At 40.0% G+C, this 26,134-nt stretch overlaps 2 protein-coding genes across 8 annotated transcripts in view; one reads left to right on the forward strand and one right to left on the reverse strand.

Annotated features, from left to right (window-relative positions):
• Positions 1-21,013, forward strand: part of SH3GL3 (SH3 domain containing GRB2 like 3, endophilin A3) — a 76,213-nt gene extending 55,200 nt beyond the window's left edge. For 2 of the 3 annotated variants that reach the window (XM_048866254.2, XM_048866253.2), the window contains 8 exons: positions 3,510-3,578; positions 4,883-4,955; positions 6,821-6,964; positions 9,774-9,907; positions 11,297-11,455; positions 13,174-13,277; positions 14,274-14,401; positions 20,192-21,013. In XM_048866254.2, coding sequence (XP_048722211.1) covers positions 3,570-3,578; positions 4,883-4,955; positions 6,821-6,964; positions 9,774-9,907; positions 11,297-11,455; positions 13,174-13,277; positions 14,274-14,401; positions 20,192-20,397 — 957 coding nt within the window. In that variant the 5' untranslated portion in view covers positions 3,510-3,569 and the 3' untranslated portion in view covers positions 20,398-21,013. Of the gene's footprint in view, positions 1-3,509; positions 3,579-4,450; positions 4,519-4,882; positions 4,956-6,820; positions 6,965-9,773; positions 9,908-11,296; positions 11,456-13,173; positions 13,278-14,273; positions 14,402-20,191 lie in introns of those variants that run through there. The other variant, XM_075133137.1, reaches the window with a different exon arrangement.
• LOC125643521 (lamin-B3) overlaps positions 14,573-26,134 on the reverse strand; it is a 31,063-nt gene continuing 19,501 nt past the window's right edge. For 2 of the 5 annotated variants that reach the window (XR_007358739.2, XR_007358741.2), the window contains 2 exons: positions 24,763-24,895; positions 14,573-15,252 (listed from right to left, as the gene is read on the reverse strand). The gene's annotated coding sequence lies outside the window, so the exon portion shown is untranslated. Of the gene's footprint in view, positions 15,253-15,619; positions 15,682-18,927; positions 19,835-24,762; positions 24,896-26,134 lie in introns of those variants that run through there. The other 3 variants (XR_012670277.1, XR_012670278.1, XM_048866250.2) reach the window with 3 other exon arrangements.

Below are 26,134 nucleotides of genomic sequence, written 5' to 3' on the forward strand. Positions count from 1 at the left end.
GCCAAGAGGTGTTTATGCATATGGAAGTACAGTATTTCTGTATTTCTTCATGCAGAAACTATCCCCTTGTATGCTAGACAGAATACTGGCTCTATTATAAACTGTGGCTTGGTAGCTTGCAGTAGTATGTAATTATGAATAAGAACTAATCAGAACAGTAATAGAGATGGTAAAAAGGGTTTTATTGCAGTAGTGTAATTGGGCTCAACTCTGTGCTCTAATGCAGCCACTGATGTCACTCAGGCCCTAGTGTACAAGCATGTACAGTGTATTACCCAAGGAGGCTCTTGCTAGCTTGTGGAATTTGTATACTATAATATTACAGTTTTTCACTCATTATTTTCAGCCTACTGTATAAAAGAAAAAAACAAGTTCTAAGCCGTGAACCCTTTTCTGCTCCCCTCATCTAGGACAGGAGAATTATTGTGGGAAGTGAATAAAGGCTCTATTCACTCTACTCCCTGACCAAGCGTGAGTGGCTAGATTTGGTGCAGGGGGTTCCACAGAGGTTTGAGATGAAGGGATTTTCCCCCATTCCCACACTGTGGAGCTCCTCTCTAGTCATCAGTGTAATATATGACAGCCAGATTACAGCCCTATTTAGGTGTGAAACTGCATTAGCTCCACCAGCAGAATAGCCAGTGAATCCATAGCTCTCGCTCTGCCACTGAGGATGGATGTGCAGGGAGGCCCTGCAATGGTCTCATACAGTTAGTTAGATGCCCAAATGCTGGCCCCTGCATTGTGCAGTGGAATTGCGCTGATTCCACTGCATCTGAGGGAGGGGTCAGGATTTGCCCCATACAAATAATTCTAAATGGTTGCAGTGCACAGGCCCATATAAATTGTGGTAGTGGGTGCTTTACTTGACTGGCCGACTTATCAAAACCGATATATATAGCCTTATAATTACACAGGTCCATGGTCAACCATGTTCCTGTTTAAATCCAAACCATTATGTTGCATACATGTAAATGATGCTTGTCAGATAGTCATATAACTAAAACTCAGCAGTCATTTCCACGGTGCATCCATTCTCAATAATTCGTTGGGTATCCTGTGACTTTTCATTGTCAAATTAGCAGTGCCGCTGTTACAACTGTTAACTTCAGTATGATCAGAGCAGAAACAGCAGAAGAATTTACGTTTCTTAATGTGAGAGTAGTAAAACTGATCCTGCACCAATGTGAAATTAATTGTAATTGTAAAATTTAATAATAACAATAACACATCTATAGCACCTTCCATCTGAGGGGGTTGAAGGAATTCACAGGCCATGAACTTATCTAGATCTTTAATTCACATGAAAGGAATAAATCTTGCAGCATCTCTGTGAGGTAATGAGGTATCTAACCCCATTTTACAGCTAAGGAAACTAAGGCTGAAAGCAGCTGGACAACTTTTCCAAGGTTATACAGGAAGTATGCAGCAGAGCCAGGAATTGCCTGACTGGTTGATGTTTGTAGAGCACTTTGAAGCTGTACAGCTGGATTTTTTTTTTTAATCTGGCCAATTCTTTTGTGCCTGGAATGAGTTGTGAGCATGATGTAGGTCATTTAGATGTTTAAGTATGTAATGTGACACTGCCTGCAAATCTAGTATTTATATGTGGATTCAATTTATATAATTTGGACAACTAATTTTGAATGCAAAATTGCTCATTTATTATCTGCAAATAGTAGATGTTGGATAAATATCTCTCCAGCTCCCTCTTGGATGAAGATTGATGCAAAGAAATCACTTAACTCTTCTGCAGCATCTTGTTCTTCCTTAATCGCTCTCTTTACTCCCTGGCAGTCCAGCAGGCCTACTGATTTCCTCATATTCGGTGACTCGTTGTCACTGTAAATTTTCCATCTTTGTATCAGTGGGATCAAACTGCACCAGTACAAAAGAACACTGAAAAGTGTTTTGCTGTGCTTCAGAAATGAAAGCAAAATTGAACCTGAAAAGGTAATATGTAACTAGATTATTTTATGCGTGTGTAAGATTCATCACTTGGAGTTACTACACTGTGTATATCTGATAGCACTGAAGATATAACACATAAGAACGGCCATACTGGGTCAGACCAAAGGTCCATCTAGCCCAGTAACCTGCCTTCCAAAGTGGCCAATGGCTTGTGCCCCAGAGGGAATGAACAGAACAGGTAATCATCAAGTGATCCATCCCCTATTTCCAGCTTCTGGCAAACAGAGACTAGAGCTACCATCCCTGCCCGTTCTGGCTAATAGCCATTGATGGACCTATCCTCCATGAACTTATTTAGATCTTTTTTGAACCCTGTTATAGTTTGGCCCTCACAACGTCCTCTGGCAAAGAGTTCCACAGATTGATTGTGCATTGTGTGAAGAAATACTTCCTTTTGTTTGTTTTTAAACCTGCTGCCTATTAATTTCATTTGATGACCCCTAGTTCTTGTGTTATGAGAAGGAGTAAATAACATTTTCTTATTTATTTCCTCCACACCAGTCATGATTTTATAGACTTCTTATTGTGCTCTGTTTTTAACATTTTATTGTTGCTGTTTTCAAATGATTGCAAAGAGCTCACTTTAAACTGGTAAAAACCTTTGAGCAAATTTCATGTGAAAAAACTTACTGTTTTTTGGAAGATGTATTAAAACACTGTCCAAAGTACAGTGACACTCAGCTATGCCAGTTTACACCAGCAAAGGATCTTGCCCTTTGTGATTTTCCATCCTATTAGTAACATAGTGCTGAGATCTTAAATTACAAGAAGCAATGACTTGTGTGTGATGTCAGATGGGATTTTTTTAAAGCACCTAAGTGAATTAGGAGCACAAGTCTTTTGACAATTTTTTTTTTGTGAAGACCAAAAATAATTCTGATGGGCTAATGTATCCTGCATACAAAAGATGAGGTGACATTTCCGATATCTTAGAATGGTTCTGGAATCCTGCAATTAAAGTTGCTTTTATGAGATGCATAGTTTTGACGGCAGTGTGCTCCCCCCGTCCCTTTAAATAGCATAAAAGGTAGTGGATTGTACAGATATGTTACACTGCACCATTGTTGATAAATCTGCTATCTGATTGGAGAGTGCATGCATAGCTCCCATTAGTGTTAAAGGGAGTTTTATGAATGCACTTACAGGAATCCAGGGCCAGAGTCTAATCTCATTCTAAATTGTAGTAACACCATTGACTTGAAAGAATTACTCTGGATTTGCACCAATTTAAATGTGATCTGGCTGGTAGACTTCTATATCTGAAACCTACAGTGTAGCTTCTTAGAGTACAACTGATTCAAGAATGAGAAATCCTTTCTTGTTCTTCTAGATCACTTTGGTGATTTCCTAAAAATCCCTGATGAGCATTTGCCCTTCCCTATAGATTGTATTTCTCTTGAAGAGAAAGGAATGTTTCTTTTCTCCTGTACTTACTAACACACTTGACTAATGTTTTCCAATCTCTAATAACTTTCTTCTGTCTCTCAGGTATATGTATTCTTTCATAAAGTAACAATACTTCATTTTGTTTTTTGCAGTTGTTCAGTGAAAAAATTAGTGGAGCAGAAGGAACAAAACTAGATGAAGAATTTCAAGAGATGGAAAGGGTAAGGAAGCCAACATAAGCTTTTCAAGGTTACACCATTGATGAAATTATTTTTTTCATTCATTCGTTAGCATAAACAAAATATGTAATCCAAAAAATAAGTATGTAAAAAAATCCATAGATATTATATGATCCAATCCTGTCCTCCTTGAAGTCCATAAGGGGTAAATTCTTCTTACAGTAACACAAGAATATTGAACTCAATGAAATCACACGCTTGTAACTGAGAGAAGAATTTGACCCTGAAAGTTTTGTCTGTGACTTTATCAGGAACAACATTGGGCTCTAAGAATTTAATTTGTTAGCATGAACAGTAAAGTATTTGTGTTGCAGATATAATCTTGGTAGAAGTGTAAAAAATTGCAAGAATTTAAAAACGTGTAAGAATTGTCCACTGTGTAAGCACTGCAGCATGGCAGTTGGAACAATGTCACTCTCAGCTTTTTTTGTTCCTGCTCTCTGGCTCTCCGTCCTTCGCTCTGGCTCTTTGTCAGATGTATTTGTTACATAAATTACAGACTCCTCTCAATGGGCATAGTTTAACTTCTATATTTGGGGAGCAGCTCCAGTCAGGCCAATGGAGCGGTGTGTGTGGGGGGGAGGGAGCAAATTCTGCACCTGCCTGAAGCTTGAAATTTTTTGGGGGAAAACAGCCCTCACCCCTCCTCCCCCATAACTCTCTCTGATATTTTGTTATTGGTGAATTAAGAAAAATGTCCTGCATGAATAGTTTCTTTTTTCAACACATTTATTTTGTATCTATAAACATGTTTAAGCTTCAGTTTTCTTTGGTTCCAAAATAATCATCTGTTTGATAAGAAGAAAACACTATGTGAGCCGTAGACTGGAAAAGAGAAGAGATATTAGTATATTTTAGATAGTAGTGACTGGAGATGCAATATGGGCTCATGCACACAGGACACAGGACATAGGACTGGGAGGTAGGAATTGCTGAATCTGCTTCCCAGGTAGATGGTTGATATAGTAGTGATGAGGGCTGGGGAGGAAATTGTGATTCCAAAATGTGGGAAGTGTTATTCATGAAGAATAACTCTGAGCCTTGAAGGGTTAATTATCTTTCTACACTTCGATGCTGGCAACTGGGCTTACTCAACACAACACTCAACTTCATTTCTTTTCACCATCAATAATGAAAGCTTTGGCACCACAAAAATTAAAATGATGATGTTTTGGACTGATTTTAATTAAAATGTCTTAGTTTGCCAGAATAATACATTGTATCTAGTGGGAGGATACTCAATAAGGGATTGTGGTATTTAATGTCCTGTTACATTTCTCTTCCAGAAAATTGATGTCACCAGCAAAGCTGTAGCAGAGCTTCTGTCAAAATCCACAGAGTATCTTCAGCCAAATCCAGGTAAACTGAACTCCTACAGTTCCTCTATCATACTTAGCCTATGAGTTGAACTTGAACAAGGGATATACTGAACCCCTGTGGGTTGCTAATATTTTTAGGGAATATGAAACATACCAGTGAAACATAAGGATGTCTCTCTCTCCCTTTTTGAATGACTTCATCTCCTTTTCTGAGCACTCCTAAGTCTCCATAACAGACATTGGGAAGTTCATTTACAGGATTTTTCAAATTTCAGTTTGAGAACAAAGAAAGGAGGGACATTGATGTTGGTCATTGGTTTGATTTAATGTGATCAAGACACAGGGCATTAAGAGACTGATCCACTGTCCACTCAGTTCAATGGAAAGACCTCCATTGTCTTCACAAGAACACTAGAACAGAGGCTGATCCCAGATTCCTTATGCAATGACTTCAGTGAGATATCTACCCAGCGTGGGTGCATTATGAAACCCATGGCCAGAGGGAGATTTCAATGGATTTCCCTGAGTAAGGAGTGTAGAATTAGGCCTGCCCTTATCAAAGCTTAATGATTGTATGGGAGGCTCCAGATGAAGCCAGAGATCGTAGCGTCATAGACTTTAAGGTCAGAAGGGACCATTATGATCGTCAAGTCTGACCTCCTGCACAACGCAGGCCACAGAATCTAACACACCCACTCCTGTAATAAACCCCTAACCTATGTCTGAGCTACTGAAGTTCTCAAATCATGGTTTAAAGACTTCAAGGTGCAGAGAATCCTCCAGCAAGTGACCCGTGCCCCAAGCTGCAGAGGAAGGTGAAAAACCCCCAGGGCCTCTGCCAATCTGCCCTGGAGAAAAATTCCTTCCCGACCCCAAATATGGCGATCAGCTAAACCCTGAGCATGTGGACAAGACTCACCAGCCAGACGCCCAGGAAAGAATTCTCTGTAGTAACTCAGATCCCACCCCATCGAACATCCCATCACAGGCCATTGGGCTTATTTACCGCTAATAGTCAAAGATCAATTAATTGCCAAAAATTAGGCTATATCATCATACCATCCCCTCCATAAACTTATCAAGCTTAGTCTTGAAGCCAGATTTGTCTTTTGCCCCCACTGCTCCCCTTGGAAGGCTGTTCCAGAACTTCACTCCTCTGATGGTTAGAAACCTTCGTCTAATTTCAAGTCTAAACTTCCTGGTGGCCAGTTTATATCCATTTGTTCTTGTGTCCACATTGGTACTGAGCTTAAATAATTCCCATGAATGTCCAGCACAAGTCCATTATTGTGTTATGAGGCTATTGTGTGACGAAAATTAAGAGTGGAATGAGAAAAACTCTAAAAATAATTGTCTGCTTTTGACGCTGCATGCATAGAACATGGATGAAATCAGCATTATTCAGCATTAGAGCTGTTCTAAAAAATTAATTCCCGGTGTCTTGGCCAGTGGAGCCAAGCAGATACTCCAAGGGAAAGTAGGTCTGCAAATGTTAAATCAAATAAGACCATGAAATTGACTTTGGTGGCATTCATATCCCTTTTGGTGTTTGCGTTCTGTAAAAATTCTAGTAAAGAGTTTACTAGTCAGAATCTTCCTGGGAATAGTGAATATTAGTATATATTGACTGAAGGTGATTATTGAACTCTTCAGTGTAAGTATTGACACCATAAACCTATAAGAGCTAAGCTTATCCAATCAGTGAATGGAACAGTTTCATATGACCCATATGAAAACATCTCTCACATTTTGATTATCGAATTCCTGCAACAAAATGTTCATTAATCTACAGACCAACAGTCACTCACTGAAATTATTTGTCAAATAATTTAAAGTAACATACCAATTACAGAAAATCATGCTATAAATGGATGCTTTTTTCATATGATTTATAATACTTCTAAGCATATAGAGCCAAGCTGGGAATGCTGAACACTATGTCGAAGATCAGAGGACAAGTTAAAACCACAGGATATCCCCAGACAGAAGGGCTATTAGGGGATTGTATGCTACGGTATGGCAGAGAACTTGGGGAGGATTCTACATTTGGTGAGTTTGCATAGCTCTCCTGTGCATGTCTCAGCATATGTTGTATGTGGAGTAACACTACTTATATATATATATAGTGATTAGGTATTGATAGATACAGTAAATATATGACGCCTTTAAGCATTTTTTTGTTCCATTATATTATAGGTGGTGCCAGTATTATGGCCTATCTCAAGGTTGCCTGATAATTCCCATTATAAGACTCTGTGTTCAGTTGCTTGTAACTTTGTCAAACTTCAACTGTTTGGGCTGAAATTTTTCAGACTGTCTGCCTCCAGCTGATTTCGGTAAATTTCTGACAAAACAGTTCAGTCATTTCTGAGAACGAAGCTGGGGGAAAATATGTTCTGCCCATGTTAAAAAATCATAGCAACCTTTTCTGTGAAATGCTTTGGAGCAGGGACCTAGAATTTGGTAGGGTGGTGGCCTTTGTTTCAGGGTTGTGATTCTCACCGTTCCCAGGAAAATCCAACTGACGTTTGGCCAAGTTATCAGGCTTTGAAAAATTGCAGTTTGCACATGCTCAGTAGAGAACTGCTGAGCATGGTAAAGCCTCTGGCAGCACCTAGGGCTGACAAGTCGGCACATGTACCATCCCCACAGAGCAACTGAGTATGCTTCATCCCCTCACAGCTTCTCCATGTGAACAGACTGCACATGTAGTACAGAGTGACTGAGCATATTCCAATCTAGGGCTACGGGGGCTCAGAAGGACTTTCCTTGTAATAAGAACAGGAGGACTTGAGACTAGACTAGAGACTAACAAATTTATTTGAGCATAAGCTTTCGTGAGCTACAGCTCACTTCATCCGATGTAGCTCACGAAAGCTTATGCTCAAATAAATTTGTTAGTCTCTAAGGTGCCACAAGTACTCCTGTTCTTTTTGCGAATACAGACTAGCACGGCTGCTACTCTGAAACCTTTCCTTGTAATGGCTGCTCCAGGCTGGGGTGGGGTTGGGTACTGGAACTGAGAGCAGGTAGCAAGTCTCTGCTATGCTCTGTGACCACTTCCCTGCTGGTGCCCAAGCCGTGTGGAGGGGGAAGCTGGTATTACATTATGTAAGTTTGTATCTGTAGTACTGCATAAGAAGGCCTTGCTGAAAGAGCAACAGCAAGATAGGCACTGGAGGCCTAGGACTCAAGATAAGGCTTAGCTTTCCAGGCTGTGAGACACGTTGTGGAGGACGCCGTTATATTCTTGGGGTTTGTTTATTCTCTTAGGAATGAGTGAGTGGTGCAATCCCAGTCACGAGCTGTGAATATTTGTGCATTTGCAGGTGCCATGGGGATGCAAATTGGAACCAAGGCCAGGGGAAAAGAAATATCAAACAAAATGTTTTGCATGAGCACACTTGAGCATGTTCTGCGTGCTTAACAAATAATCAGCTACACTACTAACATGCTTAGTTTTTTTTGTTCCATTGTTCCAAAAATTTTTTTAGCAATAACAGCTTTGGCCAAAACCTGGGATAAATGAAAAGTAATTGTAATGAATCTGAGATACTGTAAAATTACATTTTTGAGCTAAAAGATATTCATATTTTGGGGCACTTTGAACACAAATTAGCCATTTTGGTTTCCAACTTGTAAAATGTAAAAGATCACTTACTGTCTTCATGTTGTTCTGTTTGCACATCTGTTGCCCTGAGAACAAGAGTTCTCAGACTTGTAGGTACACTTACTGCGACCTCATGCCGTATCTTTGGGGGAACATACTGTATTAAGATTATGAATAGTTTACGTATCCCTGTGGGCTAAGGATTCTATGCAATTCTGGGGGGAGGGTGGCACTTAGCTTCTCCAGGAACTAAAAACAGTGGGAGGTGATTTGAGTGACTCACCTTAGTTGTAAACACATCCAGAGAGGCACCACTTGCTGGAGATGTTTGCATATACTGGGTTTTCCAGAGACCAACAAACAGAAAAGGCTTTTGGCATAAAAAGGCTGCAACTGACTTGGGGCCTTCTTTCTGATCCAACAAATGAGACAGCACCTTCTCTGTGCAGGGAGGCTCCAACCCTTGTGGGAGGGTTGGAAAGGGGCCCATAAGAGTGCTGGGTGACCTCTGGTAAGTTTTTAGCATGTGTTAAAGGAACTTTTCTTGTTTTTAATGTTTTCTCTATAATGCTTTTACCTTAAGAATAAATATGTTTGCTTAGAAAGAGCTGTGTGGTAACTTGTAACACCTAGCAATATACTTCTCATTGCCCTCAGAGAGAAAGCAAAGTGCGGGCACTGGCCTTCAGGCAGACTGGCTTGCTGGGGGTATCACAGTGTACAACAGGGAGCGGTGCAGCTTCCAATCCCCCAAAGAGGAGGGAGAGGGAAACTGTCTCCACCCAAGAGAGGTGACAGGTGGGAACTCGAAACCCTAAGTGGGACCCTTGAGGGACATGGAGGGGGAATACCAAGTGCAGTTGCCCTAAAACTGTGACAGTAGTCAAGTTAAAGTGACATACTGTATCTTTTGGCCTTGTGATATTTCTGCGGTCCTACCATCTTGAGAAGCAGCTACAGAAGAAACTGTGTATCCCATATTGAATAATCCAAGAATGGAGACAATAATGCAAGGCAAAAATAGTTTTCTTGGAGGGATAGTGAAGAAGGATGGAAAACATTAGGACAAAATTCTTTCTAGTTCTGGAAACTCTAGGAGAAGAGGGCAAGAGTGTAGTCTTATATTCTGCATTCTACATCTTAAAGGGCCTGCAGCCAACATTTTTAAGAGTTATCTAACAAAAAATGTCTTCTGTTTTTACATTAAGTGCTATCTACTGTGTATAAATATCATGTTCTTCCCTGTAGGCAATGCACTGCTGGATGTTGGTGAAAGCATGAAGCAGATGGCAGAGGTGAAGGACTCTCTCGATATTAACGTCAAGCAAAACTTCATTGATCCTCTACAGTTATTACAGGACAAAGACTTAAAAGAGATTGTGGTGAGTTTCTGAGGTTAAAAATGGTCCTATGACATTGAAAATATATGAATAAACAAGGTCATTAGAAACCAAATGCACAGGAACTTTTTATGCAGTATGTAACGGCATCAAATTTTAAGCAGAACTCTCCTGTGAAATCAGTGATGAAATCTACTTAAAAACTAGTATCAGGATATATAGCTCATGGGCACCTATTTTATTCTATTTACAATATAATAAAGCTGAATACAGTAAAGGACAGTAAAGAAAATGAATATTAATATTTTCTGTTGCTTATTTTAATATAACATTTCCTTAATTGTTATTAGCATGGTGGTTATTAGCCAATTATTTCAGTTTAGTTCTGGTTGATTTTGAGTTGCCTGGTTTATTGTGTTATTGAGTTGCCTGCCTCTGGCTCTCTCATGCTGGAGTTAGCTCTAAGAAGCAGTCAAATAAGACTACTAATATAGACAACAACAGTGAGGCATATATGAGACCAAAGAGCAGCACGACAAATAACATGAACCATTGTGGCAAAAAAAATAGGAAACCGGGGAATGAATTTTTAGCCTTCAGAAGAACGTTTTTCATTGCTTTTGCTTAAAATAGAACAACTGTCCAGAATGCCAGGCACAGTTTAAATCTGGGCCTCTGGATTCCTATAGACTTGAGTAATAAGAAAGTTAAAACCCTGATGAAACACAGAAATTGAAGTCATATTTACTTAGACAGAAATGGATTTAGAAACCTGTGCCCCAAATTAAAGAGCAGAGAGACAGTAATCTCTCAATGACTGCAGATTTCTCGTGTGCTGGATGACTCTATTCTCAGTTATTGTTGTTCTGAATTGACTAAAAGAGAAAAAAACCATGTAACATGCCTTAAGCACCTTGTGCAGTTGCTTTCACTCAAATTTGAGAGTTTGTCAAGTGCAGGATTTTTGGGGGTAAGAAAGCTTTGTGCAATTTGCTCATCTAGGAATGTAAGATTAATAACTGACAAAGAACTCAGGAATGAAGGGGTTAGTTGGAGTTCCACTCCTGTAGTGGGAGGAGAAAATAGCCCCTTAAATTTTAGCTGTCACTACAAATAATACAACCACTAGAACTGAATTACCTCCAGACTGTAAACGAAAAGCACATTTAGTCTGGATCCTGCTTCTAATTTAGACAATCTGCAGCTTTTGCATGTTTAGCAAAGTTCATGAGGTGGATGTCTTGTATAGCAAATTTAGGTAGCCAATTCTCAAAATGTTCATAGGTGGTGCTTCTTGATTTCTGTACAATTTTAAATTTCATATATGAATAAGTCTAATTGTATTCATAACGAAAACCTACTTACAATCACAACATGCTTGTTTGGGTTTGTCTCCATTTGATCTAATGGGAAACTTTTTCTCTAATTTAGCATCACCTGAAGAAGCTAGAAGGCCGTCGTTTGGATTATGACTATAAAAAGAAGCGTTTAGGGAAGATCCCAGATGAAGAAGTTAAACAGGCAGTAGAAAAATTTGAAGAGTCAAAGGAGCTGGCAGAAAGAAGCATGTTCAACTTTTTAGAAAATGATGTAAGTCTGTCGTGCTGCTGCAAGTCCTGAGGCGCACATGGAAGGGAGAGTTGGTACGTGCGATAGGATAAATCATCTCCTCTCCTTCCTAGATGTGCAAGGACTAAAAGGCAGAGAAGCAGCTATGGTTCTGTGGCTCAGAAAGGGATGCACTGCAGAGCCACGGAAGGGGACTCCACAACCCTGCACTGTGGAGCAGCACACTCTGGGGCCGTGAATGTGGAAAGTTTGTCGGAGGGAGGAAGCTGGCAGGGTCATGGCCCCCGTGCTCAGAACTAGGCAAAGCCAACGTGCAGGGTACATTCGCTGCTACAGACAGCTGGCAGTAACAGCAGTCATTGAGTAGCTGAGCTCATAGTGAGTATCTTGCTGCTGATTTGGAAGGGAGGATTCTGTCCCCACCAGCCCATGCATGTCCCATGCACAAAATTTGTTCATCTGGGCCTTACTCAGGGTCAGAGTTTGCTTAGCATGCAGGTACATCATCAAATTATGTCTAAATTAATGCAGCAGCTGTGGCCGTTTAGGTTAGTGTTTGAACTGTAATGGGAGGGACTGGCAGGCTTGTCTATATATGTATTGAAATGCATATGTGAAGTCTTGTAAAATGAAAAAATTTTGTGCCAGATCCTCAGCTGGTGTTGGTCTCTTGACTTCAGTGGAGCCACATCAGTTTACACCAGCTGAGGATCTGGCCCCATGTATTTAAATTATGTACATAGTGTGGCAATGTTTTGCTTCATTAGGGTTCTAGCAGAGTTTTCAGTAAACACTTTGAGTAGGAAAAAGCAGATAAAATATTCAACACGAACCAGTAATTTAACCTTAACAAATCTACCCAGACACCTTCTCCTAATCAGACCCAGTAGAGGCCTGAAAGCGTGATATGTTGCATTTCACTTTGTTGGGGCTCATTGTCTAAATGTCATGTATTAAAAAAAAAAGAGAGAGAGAGAGAGAGAAGAAATAAAGACTACTTTATCAGAGTGCTATTCTTGGATTGGCCAGTTTGTGCTGTGGGGCGGAGAGTATTTTTACCATTTTTAAAAATCTTTTTGCGAATGCATGAGAGAACGGTGTTTCCCTCCTCCCTTCCCCATGTCAATATACAGATTCTGGAACAATTAGCTGCAATTTTTAAATCTGAGCCAATAAATCACATTTAATTTATCAGTTTATAAATGCTGCCACCTAGTGAGATAAGTCTGGACCTTTTTAGGACTGCAGTTTGTGGGCTAAAGCAATTAGAAAACAACATTAATGGGTTGTGTAATAAGATATGGTATAACCTCACTTAGCCAGACCTCATTGATCTGAAAAAGCACTGCTAACTGAAATGGTATCTTGTCCTTGTCTGTTTCAGAATATTTCCCAGTTAAGTTAGGGGAAAATATACTTGTATTCGATCAAGTTACTTTATTTGAATAAGCCCCATTATGGACACGAGAACATGCCCTGTATTATGGTCCTGATCCTGCAGTGAGCCCCACTGAGGGTCAGCATAGTCACAGGGCTCTGCCCACATAGAGCTCATTGCAGGCTATGTCAAATCCTTACTATATAGAAATATGACCTGTAAGATCCCAAGATCTTATGAGATACCTGGTCTATATTGCGTGTTTTTAACTGGTTTTATTATTGTCTGTTTATAATCCTCATAGTTGATTCCATAGCTGGCACACAGACTCCTTAAAGTCATTTTCTACTTTATACTTTAGGTAGAGCAAGTTAGCCAGTTGGCAGTATTTATAGAAGCAGCATTAGACTACCATAAACAGTCCACAGAAATTCTGGAGGAACTGCAGAGCACACTGCAAAACCGGTAAGAATAAACCTGATCAGAGAATTCTCAACATCTTTTGGAGCTAACGTTCAGGAGTATGAGAAGACATTGAGTTGCAGTTCAGAAGCAGCAGCATCTCACAGATACCTCACAGATGCATCTTTTTATATCCATACTCATTTGTTATATCTCTGTATCTCAGTGGAGTTAATCACCTTAAACTCTTGCTAACTGTCACTTCTTGATGCACCATAGGCCTTTAAAAGTTCACGCCCCTCTGTGCAATGAAATACGACCACAAAGCTTATGGATACATCCTCTTGTGCTCATGCCAAACCCCACACCCACATATACAGGAATTAATCAGGAGCTTCCCATTTACCAGTGGGTTTTGTACGTACAAACAGACATGGCCGTACATTTTCTGAGACACATTTTTGGAAGCCTTGTTAAAAAACTGACATATTTATCATACTGAGGGTTGTAAACATAAAATCCTACAATGCATCAAGAAATCGCCAGTTAGGCGCACAGTTCTGGTGTGATATGTTGATGATTGGCCACAGAGACTTTGTGTGATACTAATGGAGCAAAAAGAAAAAAAAAATACCACTAGTCGTTATGCTTTATGCTCTCATAGTTAGAACCAACAAAGATCTGGGTTCTAAATGGTCTGACTCATCATTGGCTTACTGGCTGTGTTTCTGCACATGTCATTTTGTAGCCTGAGTTTCAGGAGTGCTCAATCACCCAGAGCATCCACTAAACTCAATGGTAGCTGTGGGTGCTCAGCACTTCTGAAAGCCATGCTATTAATCTTTGTGCCTCAGTCAACACAGCTATAAAACTGCGTAAAAGTAGACACTTTCTGAAATGTTACATTGGAGTCAAGCAGTTCTGGGTAAATAAATTACAAACTGTATTTTTTAAACCATCTGTCCTTCAGTTGTTAAAGCACTGAATCCAAGTAGAAGCTCCATAGCTCCTGTTGCCTTCCAGAATTAAATCACATGCCAATCTTCCTCTGTGTTTCAGAATAAATGGAGCATCTAGTCGTCCTAAGCATGAATTCAAGCCAAAACCTGTAATAACTTCAACTCTGGAAATCAGTGATAATCAGCAGCACAATGGGATTTCATACAGTTCTTCAGTGAAATCATCAGGTGAGCCCATGATTGTGGAATCAGCGTGTTGATGTGTGCATTTTATGGAAGAATTATAGTTACTGGAGTTGAAGTATTGCTCATATAATGCTAGTTGAAAACCTGTAGAGTCCCACTGTTGTCCATGCAACTAGGCTGCCTATGCCTACAGCTAGCCCCCACACTTGAAAATGATCTCCTTTATGTTTTTATTAAAACAGTTAAAGGTAAAACTTTAGGTGTAACACATAAAATAAAATATGAACACAACTTATTTTGTTAGCATGTAACCACTTCTGGTTCTGAAAAGCCGATCAATAAAATGCAAACTTAGTCTGTGTAGAAGAGACTGCTGTACCTATTAATATGTATCTGTCACCACTTCACATGCATAGACCCTGATCTCATGAAAAAAACTATGGTCACCTTTTTTGAAATTCTCTTCAAGGTATTTAATATTATTAATCTTGTCACTGGTCAGTGGAGAAGCTAAATGTAATAACTGATTTAAATGTTGGATCAGACCCTTTATTTCTCATCTCACTGATCAGAGGCACTTTTCCTCTGTCTCTTATACCCTTTGTGAGCTATATGCAAATAATGAAACACAAAAGACAAACAATAATAAGGCAAAAGGAAAAGAGTGAGAAGCCACCAGCACTTTTCCCATAACCAGGATAGGCAAGGATCTGAAAGGAAAGCACCAAGGAAGCAGTGATCCAAAGGGTCCCATCCTTCATTTGGCTTGAGCATTAGGAGCTGGCTGCTGACTCTGAGACACAGTTACTCTCTGGGCTACTTTTCTACCCTCTGGCTTTATTCACTCTTTCCACTTTCTGCTTTCTTCCTGTCTTGTTTCTTTTTACAGAGAGCTGGAATGGAAACAAAGAGAGAGAGAGAGAGAGAGAGTTAGAAATGGAGGAGGATGGAAATATGGGGCTATACTTCATGCTCTTGGCTTGAAGAGAGAAAAAAGGCTAACAGTATATCTACACCAGGCTGGGAATGTGCCTTGTGGCCCGGGTAGATAGACTCACTAGCTCTGCTTGAGCTAGTGCCCTACAAATAGCAGTGTGGATGTTGCAAAGAGAAGGATTGAGGGAAATATTTTGTAATTGTTCTGTAGACTTTCTAATGATACCAGAAAGGTACATATTGTAGTTACCTATTCTAGCACTCTGAATTTTTTTTTCAGAGTTGAGGACTTGGGTGCTGTCCTTACCTCTTACTTATTCTTACCTCTTCCAGCAGGTGTGATCATCAGTAAAGCCATGGGTAATTCTCCTCTGTCTCTTCCTTCCCTGCATTAGAAAGTGAGCACTAACACTATTGAATTCTATGCCAGGGATAAATGTGGCTCTGGCAGTATAACCTGGGAAGCTTGCTGTGCTTAATTTTATATTTAAACAAGAATACTGAAACAGATTTGACTTATACGATATGATTTAGAAAATACAGTTCAGACAGTTTATGCAAAATGGTGCCAAGTGGTTTAGATGTTAGGAGCTGGGAAGCTTGACAATATGTTCAGCAGTCTCACCTCATTCAGATCACTCCTCTAAACTCTCTTCTACTTTCTACAAAAACGAGCATTTTCACACTTAACTTCTCTGCCCACCCCTCCATCCTGGCTGACACTATCAAAATATGTGTCTGGCATCCCTCTGGTCACTTTGAACTAGATCCTGACACTCTTTCTCATACTAAATAGAACCTTATTCAAATATATCCATTGAATTCAATGGGACTTCTTGCAAAGTAAGATACTACCCGTTAAGTGTAACAGCTATCATAGTCCAGCCCTTTGCTTGTATGTTGGAATGCTTTATTCCATATTTCATCACATTGTGCCTTGTACATTGCAAGTTCTTTGGAATAGGGGTGGTGTTTTCCTTTGTATGGTTCCTAGTACAGTGGGACTACTTACAGGAGTGACATGCAAACACAGTGAAGTATCAGGTCCGTAGAAATGTTATTTTATGGAAAAAAGTCCTGGATGATTTAACTGCTTTACTGATTAAGTGCAGATGACAAATCTATGTTTTGTTCTAATTTGCTGTTGTCCTAATTAATCAGCAGAAGCTGAGAGTATCATCTGGCTCATTATGAAACAGTTTAAATGCAGAGTCACATCTTGCCTTTCATGCATTTTGCTCATCAAAGGAAAGTAGTTGTGGTTAGCTGTCCTATGTTTGAATGTAATGGGACTAACTCATGGGAGTAAAGTTACTTATTTGTCTAAGTGTTTACAGAATCAGGCTGGAAAAGAGGGCTAGAATAATCCTATCCTCAGGCACATCTAGCATGTGATTCTTTCTTTACTATATATTTCTGCTACTGTATGTGTACTTCAGTGTGCAGCAAACAGAGGAGCGACACCTACTGGAAGTTTCTTTTGAGGAAAAGTGGCATTTTTAGACGGTCATCTGGCATCAGCTAGTACAGTCCCAAAAATACATTCAGCTTCATGCTTTACAATACTTTCTCCATGGTTGTTCATTATAAATTCAATCTGCATTTGGGAAGTCCAGTAGGTCAGCACAAATAGTCTTTAGATATGTTTATTTATGATTCATTATGTGCATTAGCATTGCGCCAGGGAGCCTTGTCATGGACCAGGACCCCCCTGTGCAAAGCACTAGACAAGTGTAGAGCAAAAAGACAGTTGTTGCCCCAAGAGCTCTCAGTCTAAATCCATGAACTCAGCAACTGCAGTAGGCAGCATGTTGCTTCAGCTACAGTTAGAGGGGCAGGTGCAGTACTATAAATTAATAGAAATGCTGCTGCAGTTTCCTTAGCTTCTTAAATCTCTCCAACAGCCTTCAGATACTGTAGCTTGCACAGTGGAGAAGGACAGAGCCATGTGACCTCTTTGTGTTCGTTAAATTGTGTTTTAAAACTAGCAACCAGCGCTGCCTCTGTTCTGTTCAGGAGGGAGGGGAGCTTTGTTTTGCCAGACTGTATAGCAGTGACACCAGATGCAGTAGATTATCAGCAGTTGCATTACTCTAATGAAGACCTTGACTGATGTTAGGCTCTGAAGTAGCTGTGGCCATTAGTTTAAGATCTTTCTGTGTTGTCTGAGATTTTCCCCCTCCCCGCAATGTTTGGAGAAAGGCAAAAAGTTCCTTCCCCACTCCCCATCCTTTTATCCCTCCTCTCTTTAAGAAAAACAAAACCAATGCAATATATTGTGTAGTTATGAACCTAAAAGGCTCAAGCTTTAAAAAAAATAAATTCTGCACCCAGCGTTATCAATGTCACATTACCCATCTTGCTGAATCAGAAATAAACTGATTGCTGGAGTAAATGTTGTATATCAAGACCCTGCCAGAACAGCTGGTGAAAACAAGAAATGTTTTCAGTTATTAGGAAAGGCTTCTTCTGCTGTTGAAATTTCATATGAGTAGATACAGCTTCCACATTCTATACCGAGGAAGCTGTTTAAAGAATAACTGAGTGTTTTCAAACTATTCACCCTATTTCTGTGGAAGACTATGGCCCAAATCCTGGCTTGCGTCCGAGCTGGGCTTAGCACAGGTCAGGAAGAGAGTACAAAAGTAGCTTTAAACAACCATCTGACATGGAATTGCCTGATTTGCCATTGTGGCTGTGAATGGAAATAGCCAGAGCACAGCTCATTCTGGCCACACCCCATTCCCACCCCATTATGTCCCCTAGTGCAGGGCTGTGAAGGAAATGGCATAAAAGCACTCCATCTTTTCTTCAGCATCTAAGGGAAACCCCCTTTTGCTGAGGGAATTCCCTGGGGGCAATTTCTACTGTGTTTATTGCCCTTTTACACTGCTAGAGTGGTGTAAACCGGCTGGGAAGGAATAGAGAATCCATCCATGAAGCATAACGTTAAAATTTTGAGGCAAAAAAAATCTAACATTGTGCCCCTACTTTTGTCATCATCCCTTTAAACGTCCCTTGCTAATGTTCGTCCACAGATACAAGGGAAGTATTTACTGGGTTGAGTAGTTTTGCTTGCTCAAGGTGCTCTTTCTGCCTCTCGTTGCTAAAAAATTTGTCTGAGCAGCTACTTTTTAATGGTTTCCTTTGCTCACATTTTATAACAATAGCACTGATTTAAAAACAAATTTTAATGAGTGACATGCAATTTTTAACAGCTTCATTGGTTTTGAAAATCTGCATGCGTATTGCAATATTTAACAGAATGTATAGATTATTCCAGACAGAAATTAGTCCTCAATTGGATTGCTTGATTAGCATGCTAGATAATTTGGAGAGACAGCCAAGATTAGAATATTTGAGAATAGTGAAGATTTTGAGCAAAAAGGGAAGCTAGAATAATTTAATATTAAAGAGTCTCATTAGCTGTTTAGCTGTAAGTATTGAAGAGAGCATTAAAAACTTCTTTGTCTTGATATAATGCACTTTCCTACTGTAAATTGGCAAGAGGCAGCATGAAACCTTTTCCCCGCATTTCCCCTTTGTGAATAGACTTTATTCCAAATCACTGGATTTTTCTTTTAGTAAAATAGGTAAAAGTTTTTTTAAAAAACCAAAATCATAGGAAAAAAAATGAACCTCAGCTGAACCTATGGGTAGCCCTCTGCCCATGGAACTGATCTCTAGCATATGACTAGCGGAGGATGAGCTGTTAGAATAATTTGCTATTCAGAGATTGAGTGAATGACTATAATAATGTATTATTCACATATCCCTAGCTGGCTTGGATTTATGCTAACCATGCATACATGAGAATGTCTATAACACTGAAAAGATTACATTTGTAAAGTTAGCCACTTTGGCGAGCAGTGAAAATTCCTTGTACTTTATTAATCATACATGTATAATAATTATCCATGTTGACTTTTCCACATAAATTTAAGTACTGGTTTTAGTATTATGTATAGAATGCCACTAATATTTAAACACAAGAGAAGGTTTGGAGCGAACATCTTACAGTGTAACTAAGCCGAACACAATATATTAAAATCACAAAGAAAGTCAGATACTGTGTGAGTGGGGCTGCAATTAATCATCATCCAAAAAATAGTTTTAAAAACTTTAAGAGGCACTGTTGTTCCTATTATAACTATTGATCTAATTGAGGTAAAGGGCAGATGCAGTGAGTGGTTTGAATACATGAGCTGCCTTATCAGAGCAAACATCTGTAAATACAACTTAGAGATAATTGTCTCTCTTCATGTGGTGAAGAGGATAGAACCTCATGTCCCCATTTGGTAATTAAGGTCCTGGTCCTGAAAACATTTTCACAGGAGAGTGGTGCTGCTGAAATCAGTAGGGCCCCTCTCATGCATACATGTTTGTAGGACTGGATCTTTAAACTATTGTTTATAATTCTGGTGTATAGTGTTCTTTTTGAGTTCTTCTCCTCTAGTAGATTCCATGCAGCCCAGTTCTTAGTTTTACAGATTGAATAGACGTTTGTTCAGCTGTTTGCCATCATGCCTGTCCACTCACCTATTTAAAAAAAATTCCATGGTAATATAATTCATGACCACCCCAAATGTTAAAGTGATTCAGGTTTCCCAAGGGAATTCAAATGGCAGTAAAAATATATTTGCTTTTAAGGGGAGGAAAAGAGAGCTACCCTGCCCGTAGTTCATCACCCTCTATGCTGTACAGGACATTACATGGCAGGAGCAGATTTTCTGTAGGTGGAAGTGGTGGAAAACTAACAGCACCCACAATATGGGCCCATTCAGCCCATTGCCACTCATAGCAGGGCTAAGTTTGTCTCTTTGTTCTCATGCTCAATAGGTAAGTGGAGTACTTTAAAGCTATTATTAAATATTTTATTTTCTGTCATTGGGGCAGGTTCTTCAGTGCACATGGATCAGCCTTGCTGCCAAGCTCTGTATGACTTTGACCCAGAAAATGAAGGCGAGCTTGGGTTTAAGGAAGGCGACATCATTACTTTGACCAATCAAATTGATGAGAATTGGTACGAAGGGATGTTAAATGGAGAGTCTGGCTTCTTTCCCATTAATTATGTCGAAGTGATGGTACCTTTGCCTCAGTGAACACCTAATTCAAACTGTGAACATAATTTCATGATTGAAATGGATTCACAATTGTTTCATCAGTGTGGCATTCTGTGAAAGCCTTGCTATTTGACTTACAGATTTTTGTATGCATCTTTTTTAAATGTATTTATTTTGTATTCCTTTAGTTTGTAAAAAAAAAAAACAAAAAAAACCAAAACCCACCACCACCAACCACCCTTCCTTGGCTACATGAAAATGCAAAAAACTCAACCTCCACTTTTTTTTGCTTTGTGCCTGGAAGATTACTGTCTGAGGTGTTTACTGGTAGCTCACTGTTGCTCCAAAAATGCATTCCTGTGCTCTTACTGTATGTGGAGCCTTTTTTAATAATCCTCTGGCTGCAATGATTTTACTGTTGGAAACTATTTTTAAAAACACTGAGTAAAGCTAACTGTAACCAGTTCTTAAGAATTACTGATGTCTCTCAGCCTTTCTTATCCATTGCAATGTAACTTACTGTAAATGACCTAATCTGTATTTCACATTGTATGTTGACAAAAGGCTAAGATGTTGGTGTACTAAGTACAAAGTCTTAGAATTGAATATTCCTCTAATTTACTGACTATACTTAATAAATATTACTGCGGGGAAAGTGTAAAGACTGCTGCTTATACAGTTGGATTTCTGGCACTTGCTTTCAAGAAGTGTTTTTAATGCTGTGAAAGAGCACTTTCCTCTATAGAAAAGGAGTACTTGTGCCACAAGTACTCCTTTTCTTTTTGCAAATACAGACTAACATGGCTGCTACTCTGTTTCCTCTATAGATGCACCTCCGTTTTCAGAACACTTTAATGACATTGTGCAAAATGAACTGTCAGGACCAATTCCCTGAATCTTCGACGGCTGCATTTGTAACATAAGGGTCTCACTTAAAATAGAATCATAGAAATGTAGCTCAGTCACATTCATTCATAATGTCTGTTTATATTATCTTTTATTGACAGGATAGGAGAAAAGCAGCCTCTCTCCTCATATTAATTTGAGCCAAGTACAAAGTGATGCTAGATCATGTCTGCTATGGCCAGAGCTGTAGAAGATAACTTGATTGAGATGAATGTGGAAGTGTATTTCTAGAGATGGGGTTGTAGCCAATTGAAATGACAATGCTAATTGACTTTTTTTTTTTTAAGGGGGAGGGAGGAAGAGGAGCACCAGAGAATGTGTGGCGAAAGATGCAAGCCATTTTATAGCCCAGGAGGCACAAATCGAGGCAGGGACAGAGACTTAGTCTATTTTTGCAATGGAGGTATAGCCTGTTTGAGCTGCCTTGGCCTTAATTATGGACCTTCTGAATAGCAATAGCCAAAGAAATCAGCTAGCAGGGAAGAACAGATGAACTTTAGCCAACTTGCCCACTGGCTAAGACACCAGAGCCAGTGATTTGAAAGTAGAGGTGGTACAATTCAGGGATGAATTTGTACCTTTGCTCTCTCAGCCAGCCTCCCTCTGGGGCACCCTTTCCAGCCAGAGGCCTGCACCTTTGTTTCTTCCACTATGGAATCCTGTAATTCACTTCCACTCTTTGACTAGATCACTAGCTGACAGTACTCCTTTACCAACTATATTACCTCTGCAGCCCTAACTAGGTTTGGACCTTACTACAAAATTAACTCCAGGAGCTTGTAACTAGTATAAAACTAGCAGAGACTTAAGGCAGCTTCTTTTTCAAAGAGTATGATTTATTTGTTCATAAAAATTTTAACATGCAGAGAGAAACTAGTTAAAGTAATGAGTCTAAACACATTGTCTTATCTAAACTTAACATTTGCCTCATAAAGACAGGCATGAAGATTAAGTGGGGGTCTGCCTCTGTATCTAGGCACTGGGGCCCTATCTGTTTCTCTGCAGACCTTTTTTTCTCTTCCCTTGCCTCAGACTCAGCTTTTAAACTACTTTCAAGCTCTTCATTTGGAAATTACAACCTTGAAATCCTGGGAGTTTCAAACTATGCTCCCCCAGCCAGTTCCTAGTCTGCAACAGTAGAGGTGAATGTCAGAATTATCTCTTCCATGCCTGCTTGAGTATTCCCAGTTGCACTAATCATTGTTGTGTGTGTGAGCAAAAAGCTCCAGTGGGAATTAACTCTGTTCCACAACATAATGTACTAACCCCACAGATAGTATGCTTTGATTATTATATGTAACTCCCCCATTCTTCATCAGAGCTAAGTGATACTATTTCAACAGGAAAATGCATCTTTTAAATGCTTAAAGCCTTTATTGATACCTTTAGGTAGGCTAACCTAGTTCTAGACCAGAGAATGAATGGTCTCCTCCCACTGAGTGCAGTCAGCAAGGGACAGAAACTTGTACAGGAACAGAATAATACCAAGGGCACAATCCAGAGGCTAAGGGCAGTGTAGGGGGAAAAAAATCAGGATATTCTACACCTGATTTGTTCTAGCAAAAAGAAGTTTCCAGAATAGACAGCACAACAAAGTCAGAGTGAGACTTCCTTGACCTTAATGCCCACTTCAGCCACATAAGAGCAGCACAACATACAGCAACCCAGTGAACATCCTTATCTCCGCTGTTGGGTGCTTTCCAGGGGCATTTAATTGGGAAATGGGGAGCTTTCACTTAAATGGCTTCCAGTTTGGTTATTTGCAGTGCCTAAGTCTAGAAATTTTACATACACGGCTCTTATTTATCATATGCCCCTCATAGCACAGCTTGTCTTAAGTACAAGACATCAAGGAGATCTAGCAAAGGCAGGTTGGTATAGCTTCTAAAGATGGGCCCTAGAGAAGCCAGTATTAAACACATGGTTAGGATTTATTACTTTGCCTATAGCCAGTACATGTTCTTTTTGCCCCATTGTATAACTGTAGAACTATCTGTGCAAGACCTAGTACTTTCAGAATATGCTAGCTTTAGTGTCTATTAACCAACAGTTAGCCCCAGGCCAGCACTAAGTGTCCTAGGACCCACTATGGGAGGATGTGAGCTGATATTATGCCACCTGGGAGTTACCCCTAGGGAAAAGCATTTTAAGCTAGCTTTTGGTTGTCTTGGTGCCAAGGGGACAGCAGAGATGAGAATATGGAATACATCTTTGCCCTAAACCAGAGCTCCTATTTTGTGTTAAGGTAGCCTGGTTTACCAACAACTAGTACAAGCTATACAGCAAGTGGTGAGTAACACTTGCCTTTTTAGGATCTTGAGAAACACCTCCCAAAGATTGGCTGCAACTGCTGGGCTGAGTCTGCATGTGGAACCCCAAATCAGCAGAAGAAGCTGGGAGGCTAGGTTGACATTCTAGGACAGCCCAGTCCTGTGTATGCCATCCAGATAGCCAGTATGCAGGGGAAGGGAGTTGGCTACTGGGCATCAGCAGAATGAAACTGAGCTGTTCCCTGCAGGGGTAGGCAGAGAACTCCATTTTGCTGCTCACCTGCATGGCCCAGTTGGCCAGGAGCACTCTGCTTCACAAGGTGCATCTCCCTTTAGCTACCTACCCCTGAAATAGCCAAGCTGTTACAAGCATTGGTCAGGGAGGAAAACCTGTCAGCCTAAACAGCCTGACTGAGCTGGAAAGGATTTTCCTCAGACCTCACCTGTTAGGCCACCTTCGCTCCAGAAGTCCAGAGCTTGAGCCACTTGGGACCTGTTCCGTCCACTGAAAGATCTGCCTTGCAGCTTTAACTGTAAGTATTGGGGATACTTCACCTAACTAGAAAGGAAAGGGCTCCAGCTAGGGAGCCACAGGCACATTAAAGAGGGAGGAGGGTACCTCCATTGCACATCAGCAACAGGCCTGTAGCCTCCAGTTTTTGTATAGTTCCTTTCTGTTCAGGCAGCCCTCTAGACCTCCACCACAAGATCAGCTATGGCTAGGGACAGATTGAGGTTGTATCTGATTTTTTTTATTCTGAAGCGATAGTCTGAAGATATTTCCTTTAAGGTGGATCTGAGCATTAGGTGCAGGGTTTAACCTGTTCATCTAGCTCTTCCTTGGCTTTTCCCCCTTACCTTTCACATTAAACTTGTGCTTTGTGTGTCCTAGAGGTTGCATTTTAATTTATTCACTCAGTCCCCCAGTGGGGATACTATGCACTGAGAATAGAGTTTAACTCCAGCAACTAATAAAGTAAGGATAAGATCTGCAGCCCACTAGTCCTCAGGAAGGACAGCTACACAGAGGGAAGTGGATAGTCTCAAAGGGCCCAGGAAGGGTCTACATTTTAAAAGAGGGCATGGAGGTGAAGTCCTCACTCTAGTGGGAAAGAGGGATGGAGAGATATTTAAGTAGTTTTGGTTCTATTTTTTATCTGTACAAGGGGCAGTTAGTCTTCCTGGAACTATTTTGAAACAGGAGTGCAGAGACAGCAGGAGGACTCACCTTGTTCAGAATCTCCTCCATACATGAGGGCAAAGTCCTCATTGGTTGATGTTAAAACTTGAGCCCTTGTTCTAGGGACTATGGTCTCTTCCAAAGATGTAACCAAAACTGGTGCTCACTTAAAATATATTATCTAGACAAACAAATAGAAAAACAAATTTTTTCCTCTTCATGCCTTTCCTCTGCTTATGGCTAGAATTATGGGGAAGTGTCCGCTCTAAATTACTTAAATTAGGGTTGACTACAGTAGGACTGGAACATTGACTGGAATGCATTTAAGACAGAAAATAGATTGCCTCTACATCAATCCATGTTATACCCACATCTTGAATACTATCTAAAAAATACACCAAACAGAAAAGACTTAGAAAATGGCAACAAATGATTTGGGGTATGGAACAGCTTCCATATGAGGAGAGATTAATAAGACTGGGACTTTTCAGCTTGGAAAAGAGAAGACTAAGGGTGGGAGGTTGAAAATATGATTGAGGTCTATAAACTCATGATTGGTATGGAGAAAGCACAAGAACTAAGGGTTACTAAATGAAATAGGCAGCAGGTTTAAAACAAAAGGAAGTACGTCTTCACACAGTTTGTGTGACTCTTTGCCAAAGGATGTTGTGAAGGTCAAGACTAACAGGGTTCAAAAAAAAAAAACCCCCACACAAACTAGATAAGTTCATTGAGGATAGGTCCATTAATGGCTATTGCCAGGATGGGCAGGGATGGTAGCCCTAGCCTGTTTGCCAGAAGCTGGGAATGGGTGACAGGGGATGATCACTTGATTACTGTTCTGTTCATTCCCTCTAGGGCACCTGGCACTGGCCACTGTTGGAAGATAGGATACTGGGCTAGATGGACTTTTGGTCTGACCTAGTATGGCTGTTCTTATGCAACTGATATTTAAGCAATGCTGACTGGGCTTTTTTAGCCTAATAGTGGAAAAAAATTGGGGTGGTTTAATGTTTATGGTGCTGTTTACATCTTTCTAGAAGACTCATTTTCAAATACCCAAATTACTAGCTGTTTGAACACAGCTGAATTAGAGAAGCTGCAACAGTTTGATGCAAACATTTCCAGCATTTCATTCTCAAATACCTATAGCATAATATACTAGTAATTCCTGTTACTATTTGGCATGTAAAAAGCCACTTTTCTTTGTGCAGTAGGGTCATTGCAATTTCAGCTTTATTCAGAACATGTACTAATGTGAATAGTGTGCAATAGTTTCTAAAGCAGATTAGTCTATTGTTGAAAGCTTCTATCTGCTTAAGGGAAAGAAGACTTAGCTCTTTAGGTGTATGTTTCTTAGCTACAATTAGAATTCAGACAATACAGATGTTAAAATACTCACTTTGCTAGAAAGATTTAG

The sequence above is a fragment of the Caretta caretta genome, chromosome 10 (assembly GCF_965140235.1).
Source record: "Caretta caretta isolate rCarCar2 chromosome 10, rCarCar1.hap1, whole genome shotgun sequence".
NCBI lineage: Eukaryota > Metazoa > Chordata > Testudines > Cheloniidae > Caretta > Caretta caretta.